The 17,162-nt window shown below is 34.7% G+C and overlaps 1 protein-coding gene across 16 annotated transcripts in view; it reads left to right on the forward strand.

Moving 5' to 3' along the window:
• The window catches only part of LOC145664809 (uncharacterized), a 121,451-nt gene that overhangs the window by 29,622 nt on the left and 74,667 nt on the right, over positions 1–17,162 (forward strand). For 4 of the 16 annotated variants that reach the window (XM_081731793.1, XM_081731794.1, XM_081731795.1 and 1 more), the window contains exon 3: positions 13,828–13,955. The exons of 11 other annotated variants lie outside the window; for them this stretch is intronic. In XM_081731793.1, coding sequence (XP_081587919.1) covers positions 13,828–13,955 — 128 coding nt within the window. Of the gene's footprint in view, positions 1–13,827; positions 14,737–17,162 lie in introns of those variants that run through there. One more of the 16 variants, XM_081731791.1, reaches the window with a different exon arrangement.

A 17,162-nucleotide genomic window follows, 5' to 3' on the forward strand; every position in this document is an offset into this window, starting at 1 on the left:
CCCCATGTAACTTCGTTACTGGAACCCAGCTTGCGGCATGCTTGCACGTTTTCCAATCAATCTGGATGCAAGCTTGACCGCTCTTGTAATTCAAGCTTACAGCAAGCGGTTTGCAAGTTATCTCTACTACTAGGAGAGTCACTATTTAAAAAGATCCTACGTGATCACGTTTCCCCCGTGTGAGGTTTATCTCCTGTGTTACTTGAGCACACCGAGTTATCTTCTCATATATGATAAGGTTTCCCTTCTGAGTTACTTTAGCACATTGAGTTATCTTTTCATGTAATAACAGTAAGTTCCTCATGTTTGTTCAAATAATTTATATGGCACACTCTGCACACACAAACAGTTTATCTGCGAGATCTTCCCATGCATAGCCAGCGGTACATCGAAAATGGAACCATTTACCACATTCATCGCAACCCATTAGTTTATCCTCACTTTCTAAAGGAAAATCGTTAATTATCACTCCACATTCTCTGCATATGGCTCTATCGTCATAGTAAATTACATAATTTTTATTGTGATGTTCTACAACAGCAGTTGTTCTACAGTTCTTCTTCGATCTTTTCTGAGGATTTTCCGTCTTGTTGCTCTTTTTTTGCCGTTCTTTAATCTCTGTTGCGTTTCTTTTCCTCCTCTAGTTTCTTCTGTTTTTGTTGTTTTGCAGTCGGTACTCGGCGATATTATTCTTAGTTAATTGCAAACAGTATCTTCTCTACCTTCCTCTTAGGTTTTTTGACTGGACTCTTGAGCCAGAGAAAATGCTTTTTAAAAGTTGCTGTTATATATTTATTGGTCTGATAATTTTAGGTGTTGCGATATTCTTCTGACTTGGTTCACTTAGTCCATCAACAACATCGCTTTCAATGTCCTTTGTTTCTTGCTATTCTTCTAGTATATAAACCAGAGCTTCAGTAGAATGTTCTTTGGGAGAATAAGTATCTTGCTGAATATCCTTCATAGGTTCAGCTCATTCAGTGGAGTTGATGACAACTGATTCTTCGTTTGGCACAATACTGATTTCCTCTTTCTTCTGTACTGCAATGGTGTCTGATTCATCAGGTTTCGTTGGTAGAATAGGTGCTATATTCACTGTTTTCAGTTGTTACACTTGGATTGGCTTCAGCAGTCAATGACTGGAGAAGGTCATTTAGTAAATCCTCACTAACAGTAAGAGTAGATTGAGGTAAGTATTCCTTATCATCAAATACAGGGATTTCACCAACTACAACTTCGTCACCTACTGATAAGCTGGCATTTTTATAATCAGTTTGTAGTGTTTCGTCCATCGGCTCTTCTGCTGAAAGTTTCAAAACTTCAAGGCCTGTTCTGAAGTTAACCGCAGCCTTTTGAAGTTCATCCTTGTACACAGTAATAACTTTTCTTGCAGTAAGAACATCTTCTTCACTAACGTTTAGCTGAGTGGAAGTACTCTTTGTTTTTGCATACACTTTTGATTGATGCATTTTGTGTACTCAACGGCGTCAGGATTGAAATGATACAGTCCACATTTGCGAAATACATTATTGTTGACGGTGTAGCTGCTGTTACTAGGACCTCTGCAATAAATGGTACAAACTGAACTCTTGTAACGGAAGATAACTTATGTTCCGATAGATAGCTGCGGACAACGAATTTTCAATTTGTTTTTAACGCCTTGAAGACGGATACATCGCTTAGTTGCAAAATATGCGTTGCATGAGGGTACAGTGCATACAATATGATCTCGTTGTTGTCAGAAAATTTGTTTACTTCATAAGTAAACTAAGTTCCGTGACCGTCGATGAAAAGTATTACAGGCTTAGGTACATCGTAATCTACTAGCCATTTATTGAAACCATTGGCGATCCACGAAAGAATGTCTCGCTAATCATCCAGCCAGATTCGGATCGTTCTACCACAATCGACGAGGGAATATTGGACACAATGTGCTTTATGTAGAGTCGTTTTCACGTATGATTAGAGTCATACTAAAGGCCTGACTGCTGCAGGGAACACATGTTAGTCGAACGCTTTAGTATTGCACTAATCACCCGTCAGAACGACTCTGCATAAGGCCCAATATCTCTGAGTACTCGCCACTTGTATGGATAAACAATCGTTGGAGCAACTGTTTCTCTCCAAGCACTAAACGTAACTAGAAAAGTAAGCGTTAACTTTTCTTTATTTTGAACCTCATAAATATTCTTCCCGCTCTTTGATCCCAAAATTTTCCTGGATGATGGGCATAATTGAAAAGAAGATTCATACGCGTTCAAAATTCTACGTGCATCTTCTAGAATGAAAAGATTGTTCGTACTGGCGAGGTAAGTCTTAAGATCATGGCACGCGTGCTAGCCATTAGATCAGCTAGGAGGTCTTCTTGTTCTTGTGTAAAAAAAAAAAAAAAAAAAAAAAGTCCACATTGAAATAGATTGTCAGCAAAAGAAACTTTCAACTAATGTTACTGAACAAATTCGAGTCAGCAAAACGCAAAACACAGTATAAAACAGTGTGGTCGACAGCTGACAAGAAATATTCCAATAGTCGACCAACATGAGGAACAGGCGGTCGATTTTTAGAATATGTCACGAAATTGAAAATTTTATACATTCATGTTGAAAAAGAGGCCTTAATACCATACAAGGAATAATTTGAAGCAATTTGGCCCACTCTCAAATAATCCAATAATCGACCACCCTTGGTCGACAATTGGTTTGTATGGGAAAGGAAAAATGCCAAATTTCGACCACATTTTAACGCGTATTTTTTCATTTAATACTTTCCAGTTATTAACAAATTATGCTGGTACAGCTTCTAGACTAACTTAGTTATGTAACTAAAACATTTCTTACCTCACGTACTATCTATATCCTCAGAAAAATGAAAAACAACAGGAACACAACATTCTCATTACACGCTGTCGTAAATTGCGCACTTCAGTCGTAATTCTACAGATACGTCGAAATTTATTGGTCGAAGACGACCACCTAAACAAGGGAGAGTTAAACAACGAATGTCATTGGTAGTATATGATGCAAGTTTTATCATGAATAATTTTTCGCTCCGAAGGACCATGAGATATATTTTATATAGACAATAGTAAGCAAAAATGGTCGACTATTGGATGGCGGTCGACTAGTGGCGAACTCACCCTATATGATATGCAGAGCCGGCTCTACCATATATGCAACACGTGTATTTGCGTGGAGCGGCAAGTTTGGATGGTCCGGCAAAATCTGTCATAAGTATATTTTTTAAATTAAATATTTCTTGTTGGAAACAGACTTCATGATGATGGTAGTTACATTTACTAAGCTGACCTTCTATTTGAATACTACATTCATAAATTATGTTTAGGTTGCATTAGTTTAAGGCCACATGGACAATGCTAAAGCAAATGGTCGAATAAATCCGAGCACAAATTGCCTGATTGTTGCCAAATGCAAGAATTCAATTCTCGAGTAGTAGTGAATATCTGTTCCATTTAGTAAGTTATCACAGTTTTGGTATGACAACTAGTCTTGTTTTTGTCAGAAACAAGTTCCTTATCACTGAAGATAGAAACAAGTTTTTTTAAAAAAATGTTAACAGATATAGAAGAGAAATCAAGAAATAAAGATAAAAGAGCTAGTTGTACTGGAATTGCAAACTGATACATTGAGATTGAAGCTCGATAGTGAATTCTATAAAAAGGATTACCATCTTTCCTCTGCAGGTGTGTTTGCTTTATCTTTCACTAACATAATAGATTAATATTTAAAAAAAAACACACACACACACACACACACACACAACGGGACTGCCTTTTTAGTAAGTATTTAAGCCTTTCTGAGTGCAACTGTACTTACCCTCACCTTTGTTGTTCATGCTGGAGTAGCATACTTAAAATCATGACTTTTAAGATTTGTTCTTTCTGGAGAAAGGGGGAGGCGGCAAATTATGCCATTGCATGGGGCGACAAATTGACTAGGACCGGCCCTGATGATATGTATATAAAAGACATGAATATAGGATGACACAATTTGAAGTAATGCAGGGTGTTTCAAAATGAATATTACAGTTTTGAAACTTTGTAGTATCTATTATAATTAACTTACAATTATAAATATTATATCAAATGAAAGAGCAACTCAAACAGGTTTGTACGCACGGATGTACATGCATTGTTTCTTCTGTCTGCCGTCAGAAAGAGCAAGCAGCAAAGATGTAGACTAGAGAGCAGAAAGTTTTTTGTGTTTTAATAAAGACTGAATCTGTACAGTGCAACGGTCTGTGTGAAGAATATTAAGGAGACGCTTGCAACTACGTCCTTATCGTTTGCAGTTGCTACAGGTCTAAAGCCTACAGACTACGGTTTACGTGCCAATTTCGCAAGTGAAATATTGCTGCATAACAATGAAGATTTTCTGGATCGTGTCGTCTTCAGTGATAAATCGACCTTTCACCTAAGAGCTAATGAACACTCATAATGTTTACATCTGGCCGTCAGCAAATCCTCAGGAAATGGTACACTTGAAACGAGACTCCCCTAACTTGAAAGTGTTTTGTGACATATGGCGGAAAGTTTATGGGCCTTTCTCGCCTATCGACTAGATGTGTGCCATGAGACGAATGAATCTCAGATTGAACACTTGTAGCAAAGACTGTTTGAGGTGCTCTTTTACTTGATGCATTGCTCATAATTGTACGTAAAATGTAATAAGTACTACGAAGACTTAAAACCCCAAAATTCATTTTGAAACACCCTGCATTTCTCACCAACAGTGTTGGAACTAAGATGTAAAAAGGAGAGAAAATTTTCCTTATAAAGTTATTGTTTACAACAACGATATTATTATTAGTCGAGACTATAACTACAACAACAACACGAGTTAGTAGTCAAAAAAATGTAATCAAATGTATACTCGGTGGCCAAAGTGGCACACACGGGTGTGTCATTTGTTTAATCCGCTCCTGTGTGGACACTAATTAAGATATCGGGATATTATTCTTGCAAAATATGATTGGACTATAGTTTATCATATTAATTTTTTTCTTCTGGTGTCGAATTTCCTTCTCAAATTTCACCCCAGTCAAAAATTCGAGAATTTTCTGATTTCGAATTTCCTTTACTTCTTTTTTTCCCTGTAGCTTCCTTCGTTGTAGAAAGACCTCTTTAAGACTTGCCAGATAGATACCTCGGATGGATACCTTCTGTTGACATCAATTGGACGGGCCTGAGCGTAGTGTTGCCAATTAGGGAAATTAAAACTTCCCTAAATTTGGGCAAAAAATTCGAGATTTTTGTTTATAAATCCGTACCTATACGTCCGAGTGCAAGTCAACTTACGCCAATCGAACATTTGTCCTCACTTAACAAACGCAAGTGCAGATAATTAGAATGGGGTAATTAGCGAACGCACGAAAAATTCGTATTTAGGTTCTAACCCTTGATTTTTCTAGTTTTCCCTACTTTTCTGTTTACCGTAATATATTTTTGGTAATTAGAAGTTTTGTTCCTTAAATATCGCCATAATACTTGTAGGATATATTAGTGCTGTATTAATGTTTAATTTAAGATAGTTTGCGTCTGTCTGGTAGCACTGTTACCAGCTACAGAAAATTTAATTCCAGAATTTAGGGGCAAATTTTGGAAAAAATCCCTTTTTATTTCTATTATTTCCTTCTTGTTGGCTACATTCGAACAAACGTAACAGTGTCTAACAGCCTCATCCTTAACCTACACAGCGCACTGTAAAAAGTCTCACTAGAATAATTAGGGAAAGTACAGTTGATGTTTATAATAAACAATGTTCTGTAAATGGTAAGAAAATGGTGAATTTCTGAGGTAGAATGAGATTTTTTTTTTAAATTTCATGCTTACTTTTTTATATATCGCCATGATACTTGTAGGATATATTCTTGGAGTACTAAGGTTTATTTTCAGATAGTTTTCGTCTGTCTGATGGCAGTGTTTCCAGCCAAAACAATTAATTCCCGCTTTTAGGTGAAAAATTCGGAAAATTTCCCTTTTCTTCTCTATTATTACCCTCTTACTGGCTACATTGAAACAAACGTACCACTACCTGAAAGCTTCCTCTTTGCCCTACAGAATGCACTATAAAAAGTTTTAATAGGATAATTAGAGAAGCTGTAGCCCCGGCATATTTGATTTTTGCTTGTGAGGCGTAAAAAGTGTCAAAATTTCATGTGTATGACATAATTTTTTCTTTCCTTCTTTGGATGGAAGCAAGCGACTTTAGGATTTCACTGTGCCTTGTCAACATACCAAAGATTCTTTTAGGTGACTTGAACCCATATAGCAGGAGTGGTACTAGATACAAAAAAAAAATTGAAATTCGGTTAGGGAATTTTTGTAAATTTTCACCCGTACATTTCCCTCAGTAATTTCCCAGCCATTGGCAACACTGCAATGCCACTTACACCAAAAAATAGCCACATCCATTTTCTAAAATACAAGGCCTTAACTATATCAATCGAATGAATGGTTTTTGAGCAATAAGTCACTAACTGGAAATGTAGGAAAACGCCAAAAATGACCTGGGGCCGAAAGGAATAATTACACAATTTTGCTAGTATATAGGTACAAAGAAACAAAAGATTTGTAAGTTACGAGGGCTTCGACTCAAGTTCTGTTGATTATTTCAATAATCTGCAACGCAAATCAATAAATAATAGTTGCCAGAAAAAAAACAGACATTTGAAAAAAAACATGAAAAAGAACGATGTTTTTTATTGAAAAAAAACTTCACAGAAAAAAAACCGTTTTTTTTACAACACTAATGACAGTGAGTAAAATAGTTCAATAGGTTTGTCTTTCACGGACGTAATTTAATATCTATCTAGAAGAAATAGTAAAGAAATGCCTATGTAATAAAACGGTATTTTCTAGGAGGTAAAAGTGAAAGGTGTTGCTATTGTTTGCAGAATTTATGCAAAAACTGGAGGGAAAGCATTTATTTGTCAAGAACTTTTGATGAAATTTTGTATATTAGGTAACAATGGACCTGATAGTACATAATTAAAAACCATTTTGTTATACTGCTTTCCTATTGATCGGTAATGGGTCGAATTTTATGCAGTACTTTGGGTCTCAAATTGCTATGTATTGCATACAATACACAAGAAAAATCGTATATTTCCCTTCGTAATATAAGCATAAAATATGTAAATCATTAAACTTGAAATTTACTTCCCCATGTTTTATTTTCTGAGAAATTATTCAATTAATGTACCTGGATCAGATGCGTCCATAACCCCAATTGTCTTCTTCCCGCCTTCAGCAGACAATAGAGCCACCTGTAGGTAAAAACAAAAACCAGCTGCATTTTCCGCAGTAATTTCGACACTTCCCGAATACAATAACCGAGATTCGGGCATGTTCTTAAATGTTCGTAGCCATGACGGGTGTACGAAAAACGTATTGTATGTATAAAGTGTTTACCTTTGGTGCATGGGTTCCTTGGTTCGATCCCAGCTCGCATGGAGTGAATTTTGTGATGGACAAACACCATGTGCATGGGTTTTCTCGGGGTTGTTCCGCCTTCTCGCACTCTGCATTCCACCATTTCATTCATTTCTCATCATCACCGTCTCCTTTAGCTTAGCCATTATAACCGTGTGTCGTAAAACTTAAAGATTTTATTTCAAATAATTCCAACCCAAACAGTTGCAGGAAGTATGTCATTTCGAATAAAACAAACTACTCTATAAAATTCTGAGTATTATTATTTTTTGTATATACAATTCTAGCGGACCTTCTTTCTAAATCGAAGGGTAAGAAGACTAAATTCACTTTCTTCTTACTATAGATTCGTTTCAATTGAAGCAGTTAAAATAGTTGGGAAAAATTGGAAATCCATGCCCTATATCCAGTGTGCCAAAACCTGATAACACGGCACAATGGCGTGCCCAGCAAAATGAACAGTGTGACGCAAAATTTTACCTATTATTTACAAGAATATTTGTCGAGTTTATTTTATTTATTATTATCAACGATTCTTCCACGGATCAGCTGTCTGTATACAGTTAAACAAATATGACATTGAGGGAATGAGTGTAATTAATTACTTTAATAGTAACAGAAAGGTATTTTTTCTTGTATTTCTACCGGGAATAACTGTATCCGGTCTAGAAAGCTAGAACTAACAAAGGAACCCGATGTGCCAACCACACACCACCCTATAGGCGTGAGTGCCCCAAGTCCTTTTCTACATCTTGGCACCCTAAGGCCTTCAAAGATAGAGAGAAATAAGTTAAGTTCATTGCACTTCCATGCTTAAATAAATAATGTAAATAACTGTTTCGTTTTCTGTTTATTATTATTTTTATTATTTTCTTTGGAAGTTGACTGACATATGTATGCACACGGCTCTCCCGTGCAGCGCCTCGTGTATGATTTTTCATACAAACTATATATTCCAAGTTTATTGTGTTCGTGTTATAGGTGTGTTTGTAATTAGATGCATATGGTGTAGAAGTCAAAATTTAATATGCACGCTACGTATGTGCAAAACCATAGACAAAGAAATTTATGAACAAAGACATTCATGGCGCTAAAACAGCTTACAAAAATAAATAATTACTGTTGGATTGTTGCTCATAGTGCACAGGTGATAACGGTTAACAGTGTTAAATTTTAACAAATATAATTTTAATTAAGCACGAATTTAACTTATAGTGTACAGTGGGGAAGGCTCAGGAGTTCGCTCGGATCGTTACAATATCGAACCCTGTGAAATGCATTGCAAACCCGTCTGCAAGCCCCCCATAATGTTCAACAGATATTGTGTATTAATGCTCATTCAGTGCAAACCTACATAAGCCTACGCACTTCAATACTGAACGAAGGTGTAGACTATTCATGATTTGCAGTATTAAACTCTCTCACCCACTGTATTCTCCTAACATGTCTCCCAGGGATTACAACATTTTTTGGTATCTCAATCACTTCCTAGTAGGATAGCTTTACCTAGAGATCACTGATTAACCTGGTATTGGATGTTTCACTTTCTTACTTATGGAGTTGACAGTCATCGGTTGGACATTTCACAAGCAAATATCTAATAGTAACGTTTCTTCTATAACTTCGTAATATTGTATTATTTCTTTGTATTATTCATTAGTTTGGTTAAGCTTGTTTAAACACTTTTCTCTTTGCACCTACTTATTACCTGTACCTTATCGTTGGATAAAAATACACTAGCTCTCACCGGGAATCAAATTCAGAACCAATGCACTTGAACTATTTGGCCACAACGAGGCACAGTTAAAAACAAGTTTCAAGTTTGTTAGGAAAATTGTGATGTAAAAATATATTTAAGAATGGGTACGGATGAAATGCACTAAATTTTCTCCCTCGAATTTCTAAAATGACTCGTGTTAGGCTGCAGCTATTACTGAAACATTTATTTGGGAAATGCAAATAAAATTATGTGTTTTGGAAAACATTGTTCGAAGTAACTTACGTCCAAAAGTAAAGGACCCATTGGTCATATTTCTATTAGAAATAACTTATGTCATATATGAGAATTATTAAGGAAATAATTATATGTGAACTATAAGAATAAGCTTCTGAGTACTTTCTGAGATAATCGTCAAAAAGTCATCCCCAAGAATAAAATATCACTTGTATATCTTTTCAGGACAAACGAGCTATGCTATTTATGAAATACGAACAAAATTGCCTGAGTCATTCTCGACAAAATCGTAGGGTAAAACTTTCTCCGAAAAGTAATATACCACTTCTAGCTTTTTAGGATGATGGAATTATACCATATCGTCATTTTATTTATGTAACATTTATTTATGAAATATGAACAAAATTGCGTCAGGCGATAATGAGAAAATCGTCGAAGAGTAAACTAAGAGTAAACTACCCCTTCTGAATTTTACAGGACGAACGAGTTGTGTCATATTGTTAGGTTATTAATGCTACATTTATTTATGAAATGTGATTGAGAATATTGTTTGAAAAAAGGCATCCCATACAGTAAATTACATCTTATATATTTTTTCAGAGCACTGATTCATACTACGGTGAAGGGTTATTAATGAAATATATATTTGTAGAAAATAAGCAAAATCTTTAGAGCTGTTTTTGAGACAATTTAATTATTTTAAATTTTCATCCTTCAGTAAACTACCCTTATTTTTAGTTGTCGGAGGATATGTAATTCGAAACGATAAAGTTTTATTAAAAAGTCATGTCTAGAATTCGGTCCAGATACGTCGAACAATATGGCCTCTATTTGAATGCATGTAAAAGCGTGACGAACCGACAGACGAACAGATGGACATACATCAAAATCACTTTTTCGATATGTGGGGAGTGAAACTTGAACACATTGAAATCTCGAATTCGATTTTTATCACTATCACTACAATTTCTTTTTTCGTCGCTCGAACGTGAAAACGAATAGCAATACAACGACATGTAGGGTGATAATTTGTAATCCGCAAAATTTAATGATTTACGTTTAATGTGTTGCCATGCTAGAAAAAATCTTATGCCTGTTTGTTATTTCAATATCAGTTTTTCACGCTACTGTATAATGTAGAAATATGGCATGATTATCGTTCATATTCATGCTATCGTGTGGAAATATTCGTGTTCCGCATACATAGACCTGTATAATTTAGTTACGTTCAACGAAAGCATTCTTGCACTTGTAGATATGAAAAAAAAAGAGAAAATCAATACTCTAAAATTCAAAACACACAAGCACACACACACACACAAACGATAATTTGACATCAGGTCGATGTAACAAGGGGTAAGACTGGAAAGAGTGTCAAGGTCGCGTGTGTTCTTTTTCCTGTTCCTGACACAGAAATCCGAAGTGAGTTTTCTGCTGTTCAAGAACGAGCAGGGGAGGTGTAACATACAAGACCATAAACTGAAAGCAATCGCTGTTTCCAATAGTAGGCCTACATGTCCTACTTCCTAGTCCTACCAGAACTATTAACTAAGAAGCTAGTATTCAGTTCAACATTCCCTCCTTCGATGAACAAGTGGTCTGATAGCGTATTTTGAAACAACTGTAGATTTTCAAATTGTGGTTTTGGTATTAAAACCGAAGATCGCAGAATGTAACTTTCGGTTTCAATAGAGTGGTAAGGCCGTAGATGGAACCTGTTCTTCTAATGCTGAATGAAAGCATTCTGTCTATATACTAATATTTTTGACCCAAGAATGTGAGAATTCAAAACTGGTAGTTACATGGATTTCTACAACTTCCAGTTTTTCTATAAAAGTAAGAGAATTATTCCTACTATGCTGTATCCAAACAAAAGGACTACTTATAGCTATCCATTCTCGTGTTTTTTCATGGCAATCAGTGTAGAAATGAAAAATGTGATAACCATTAAGTTTGAGTGCAGGAATAAATGTTAGGGTATTCTATTCTGACAATAATGAGCTACGTTCTAGTATTGATGATCGCATTATTATGACTTATAGTGATTTCCTGAACACTAAAACTCCAGATTTTTGTTTTTGAGGTTTACGAAAATGGTAGAAGTCGTTGAAAGAAGTGACTTGCACTAAGGAGAAATTACATTGGAAAAATAAGTAGTCAGTAGCTTAACGTGTGTACGACTTCTTAGTTTTTGCTAATCCGAAAAAAATGTCAGTCACTCTCGCGTAAAACAACAACAACAACAAAAAAATTCTACAACAAGAATAAGAGGAGAGTTAAGAAACATTATAATCAGCCAGTGAGAATCCCAAATTACGTAACATGCAGGCCTATCGAAACATTTGCAGAAAATCCCTCCACTTATATTACTATAGAATGAACTCCTTAACAACCCTTTTTTATGACTTTTTCTTTTTGAGAAACGTGTGCGTTTTCTGTAAACAAGATTTCTGCATTGGATTGGCTAAGTGTTTGAAACAACAAACTGTGACCTGCTAACAAGTCTTGATTTTTCACTACTCCCCCTCCTATTACTTAGCATGTTTTGTTACCATACTGGAAATTTTAGGGAACTATGAAAAATATACATGCGTATTTAAATTTTGAAGAAGTGAAGAATTCTTTCTGAAACGTTCAGCAAGGTATTTGAAATGAAAGATCAAGTTTCGTTACAGTCATTTTTAATAGCTGTAAATATCGCTTAAAATTGTGTTGAGCACAAATTTAGTTGATTGATATATTCTAACAAAAAATGCTGTTACATTATCATTGAATTATGTGATCCTGTGAAATTGAAACCTAATACACTATATCCTATAAACATATTTGTTTTCCTCAAATTTAGAAGCGTTCATGTAAGTTTTAATATATTTAAACCTTTAAAATAGTGTGGTTAGAACAACTCAACCTGTAGTGTTCAAATTTAGTTGCCTGTTACAATAACCGGGAGATAACTTAAACTTCTTGCTTTACCAGATTTCTTTACTCTTCTAAAACCTGATAAAATATTAACTAATCTTAAACTACGACATAACACCAGATGGTCCTAGTATTCGAATGCCAAATTAATATTTATATGGTTTCAAATACAGTATACAATATTTAATGATTCTTCTAATTTGACACTGACGGCTACAGTTAATTCCGGTCAGTGGGTCATATGAATTCAGATTCCAAGTGTTGAATGTAAAATACTATTTTTATCATCATGTTGATAAAAAATAAAAATGGTCTCGTCTACGAAAGTTTGTGAAGGAATATTGTGATTCTGCATTTATGACTTCTTCAGAAACGTTTCACACATTGGTCTTAATTTGGTATCACTCCATTTCTCAGTTGGAAAATGTAATTACCACTAATTATCAACATCTCAAATTTACTTAGTCAGGAGTTATACGACTAGCTTTAGTAATCTGATTAGGGATTTCACATTTATAAGGAATCAGCTGCCGTGTGTAAAAACTATTCTACTTCCTAAATATTTTTTTCATTTTTTCTACACCAAATAATGATCAAAAAGTGTTGTTACGTGAAATTATAAGCTACTTTACTTACAACCAGTAAATATTTTGAACCTTGTATATCTTTTTAATGTAGAGTCAATAGGCTTTAAAAATTAAAAGGTTCTAAATTGTTTTCCTAGAAAAAGATTTTTTCGTACGCTATCTTTTAGTTTCAATTTCGTGAAAGGTTTATCATTCAGCTATGTCTTAGTTTTAATTGCTAAACAATTATTGTTTCCTGAAAAATTTTACAACCCTATAAAAGAATTAGATTAAACAATCAAAACGGTATAGAATTTTAGACAATATGACAGAACCTACACAAAAATCTGACCGAATCAAGTCCTCCTGATTCCTATAGTTGATTGCTACATCTCGTTGCTGTCTTGTTCATGGTGTGTTGAAGAATTCAATTAATCGTTATTATAATTCATTAATCAAATTTTAGGGCTTTCTTTGTACTGCAGTAATTCACATGTTAGTAAAAATAACTTTCCACAAGTGAGAATTCAGCATAACTAATAAACAAAATGTGACTATCCAATTAAAATAGAACGATAAGATGGAAATATAGCAATCTGTGTGACAACATATGTAATCTTTTAACAGTCCAATATTTTGAGAGGACCAAATCGAGGTAAATAAAGATCTTTAGATAACACTTCATTTAAAATTATTAAATAACATTTCAATAAATGCGAAGTCAGAAATAAAGTTTATTATTTACTGTATTTTATATCTTGTTAATATTTTGGTGCTCTCGGCACTTACCGATCTAATTAATACTTCCATAATTAATACTTAATCATTTTATGATGCCAAGACCAATATAAAAAGTAGTTATTCTGCTTGATGTATTTATTTATGTGATACGTGTTTCTGTTTGAATATAGACTAATGAACCCTATTAAATCTTCCAGGGTACGTGCTCCACCGAGCCATGAATCAGACACGTCAATATATACAGAAAAATCATTCGTATGTGAGGTGTGCTCCAAAACATTCAGCCGCGGGTCTTCTTTGAAAAAACACTCAGTAATACATTCAGGTGAGAGAGCACATATGTGTCACCAATGTGGTATGACCTTTACTCAGAGATCTAGTTTGTATACTCATATACGTACGCACACAACAGAAAGGCCATTTTCTTGTAAGAACTGTGACTGGACATTCGCTTGCAAACGATATTTGATAAAACATCAATTTACACATACAGAAGAAAAAACATACACTTGCCACGAGTGCGGTGATGTATTCTCTAAAAAGTGTAACTTAAAAAAACATCTATTGCGTCATTAAAGTAACGGATCACATTCGCATCATGATTGTACAAAGATGATCGGTTAAATGTCTTACCAGATACAGCATATGTTAATGCAATCAACTGAGAAGCCTTCGAGATGTGATTAATACGGTGAGGTGGTCATTTATATGCGTATTTTAAACAAACACATAACTAACTCATGCATTTGAGAGAGCACATATTTGTATACATTGAGGTAAAATATAATTTCTGAAGTGCAGGGTAAACTTTATTGGAAAGTAATATTTAGAATCGCATGCCTTAGTCCATATACGTCAGCGTCGATACGCGTGCGAAAAATGCAGCAAAATTTAGTTAGAAGTTCGCGTTGAAAGAATTTACATTCATACAGTGATGTGAAAACCAAACAAGTGCGAAATTTTTTGGGTAATATTCGCCCAAAATTACTCTTTTGTTCAGCGTACATTTAAATATACACATCAGAAAACCAAATACAATTATTGCAAAATATTATATAAAGAAGATTGTAACAGAGAAAACTGCATTAAACCAAAAAAAAAATATATATGACAGTACTCTTTTTACTAATTTTATTTTACGAGCAGAATGTGATACATGTTCAGGTAGAACCACACAGTTATCATACTGCCACGAAATGATGTAAATATTACTCTTAAGATGCAACAGCGCAGTTCTGAATTCAGATAATAATGTGTATTTGTACAAATGTCTCGTTCCAAGACGGCAAATGAACTTTACTTGCAAATTAAGTATAAATCTAACATTAATGTGTGTGTGTGACTTGAATTTACAAAACTACAAAAATATAGAAATGGTGTCAAAAGAACCAAATATAATATTGAACAGATTTTTTATGTACTTACGGCTTGTTCCTCTAGCTGCCATTATCATGGAATATCTTGTATTAATCTGCAAGTTGGCATTTTTCAGTGCTGTTATTCGTTCGTAGTTTTGCATTGGTTGTAATGCTGCAGCAAGAATGTTACTATCTTTGATTGATTGTTTAGATGGGAAACCAAAAGATTAAGGGATCTGCTAAATTATGTTTCTTCTTGAAGAAAAAAAATAAGGAAAAGTAAAAAAGCTATAGTTGAGTCCGTCGTTAATTTTCGCTAAGCTTATAATAATGTTGCTTTCGAAAACGCACAAATCTAGGAGAGATTTTCACACTTTAGAAATGGCTTCACATCAACAAAGACTAGTCTCGGTGTAGGCGTCCTTCGAGAATAACTCGAAATGAGACCATCGAAAGAATATCGAGCGAATTTCCGGAAAAATAGGGCTGTATTCGAGCATCTTCAAGCGCATTTTAACTCACAATTTACGGATGAGTTGGGGATTCCGAGATATTTGTCCCTGCCTTGCAGGGTTTGCCTAAGTGGGCCCAGCCCGAAAAAAAACCGCCGGGTTTTTTCTGGTTAGACCCACCTAAAAGAAACCACTTTAAAACCCACCTGGGTTTTTGAGCTTTTTGTTAGTATATTATTGGTACAAATAAAGTGATCACATTGAAAGTGATTTTTATCAATCTTGGACTTTCCTTGGACGAATTCGGTGCTTTCATGTAAAAGTATACAACATTCAACGTTTGACCTATATAAAGTTCTGAATGCACTGAATGAATAAAAAGCTTACCTTAGCTTGAGATAATTACAGAACAAGCTATTGTATGGATTGTGTTTATAGCCTATTTGAAGTAAGATATGCAATTTTATATCTAAGAAAACACTTTCCGTGAATAGTGTGCTCGGCGACGCAGGGGGACTTTATCCCTAATACATTTTACGAGTTTAAGGCCATGGGTGCTTGTACCACCAGTAAATATGTAAACATATTAGTATTATTTCATACATTCGATGGTAACACAAGTATTCTTCAGTAACATTTTGTTTTGCAACAACAATAGTGTAGTGTAGTTCCGTCATTAGTTGCGACTCTTCAAATCAGCATTCTGTAGAATCAACACCAGCAATAGCGTAGAAATTCTTGTCACTTTTAAGAAGCTTAATGCTCGGAGTTCCGAAGACTATGTAACGCTACTATTTCAGGTACTGAACTTCCGTACTAGTGGAAGTCGATGTACAGTAAAGAAAGCTGCATTTTCGGGGAAATCCCGTCGTGAAAGAAGTGCTCGGGAAATTCCCGCAACTGAACGCACAAAGCATCGGAAGTGAATGTTTAAACAATAAAACTATTTATTTTAAGATGGAAGATATTTAATTTCATTTGAGACATTTTGAAACATTTACTTTACAAAATATGAATTATCTCTTAATTGTTTTAAATTCATTTTCGGGAAAGAACCGTCTTGCTAGTGCTAGGGAAATTCCCGTATTTGAACGCGCAAAGTATCGGAAGTGAACTTCAACAACAAAACTATTTATTTTACGCTGTAAAATATTTGCCATATAAGACATTTTGAAACATTTATTCTGAAATACATGAAAGATATCCTTGTTTTAAATTAATATATTTGGTATTCATATTTGGCGAACGTTACTAAGGCTCCTGAGATAACTGGATCTACATTTGTTCGTTTGTCTGCCTGTTCCACACAAATATTACAGGATACAACTTTCGGTCTTTTAAGTCTAAATTTTCAAGGTACAAGCACGAGACACACTAAATTTCTTGTATAGATTTTGGCGCCATACCAACGTAAAAATTTCAAAATGGCGGCAATCTTTTTTTTTTCAAAATAGTGGGTATCCACGCCACAAGGCGCAATTTTGGGTCTTTTGACTAGAAATTTTCAGAATAGAAGCAGGAGAAAGTAAATGAGCTGTATGTATATTTTGGCGGCGATCCAACATAAAATTTCAAAATGGCTGCTGTTTTGCAACTAGTGGATATCCACATTACAGGGTGCAATTTTCGGACCTTTAAGTTTAAATTTTGAAGGTAGAAGCACGAGACGTTGTAAATTTGCTGTATAGATTTTCTCGGCGATCCAATGAAAAATTTCAAAAT

The sequence above is a fragment of the Thermobia domestica genome, chromosome 11, assembly GCF_964235325.1.
Source record: "Thermobia domestica chromosome 11, izTheDome1.hap1.1, whole genome shotgun sequence".
Lineage (NCBI taxonomy): Eukaryota > Metazoa > Arthropoda > Insecta > Zygentoma > Lepismatidae > Thermobia > Thermobia domestica.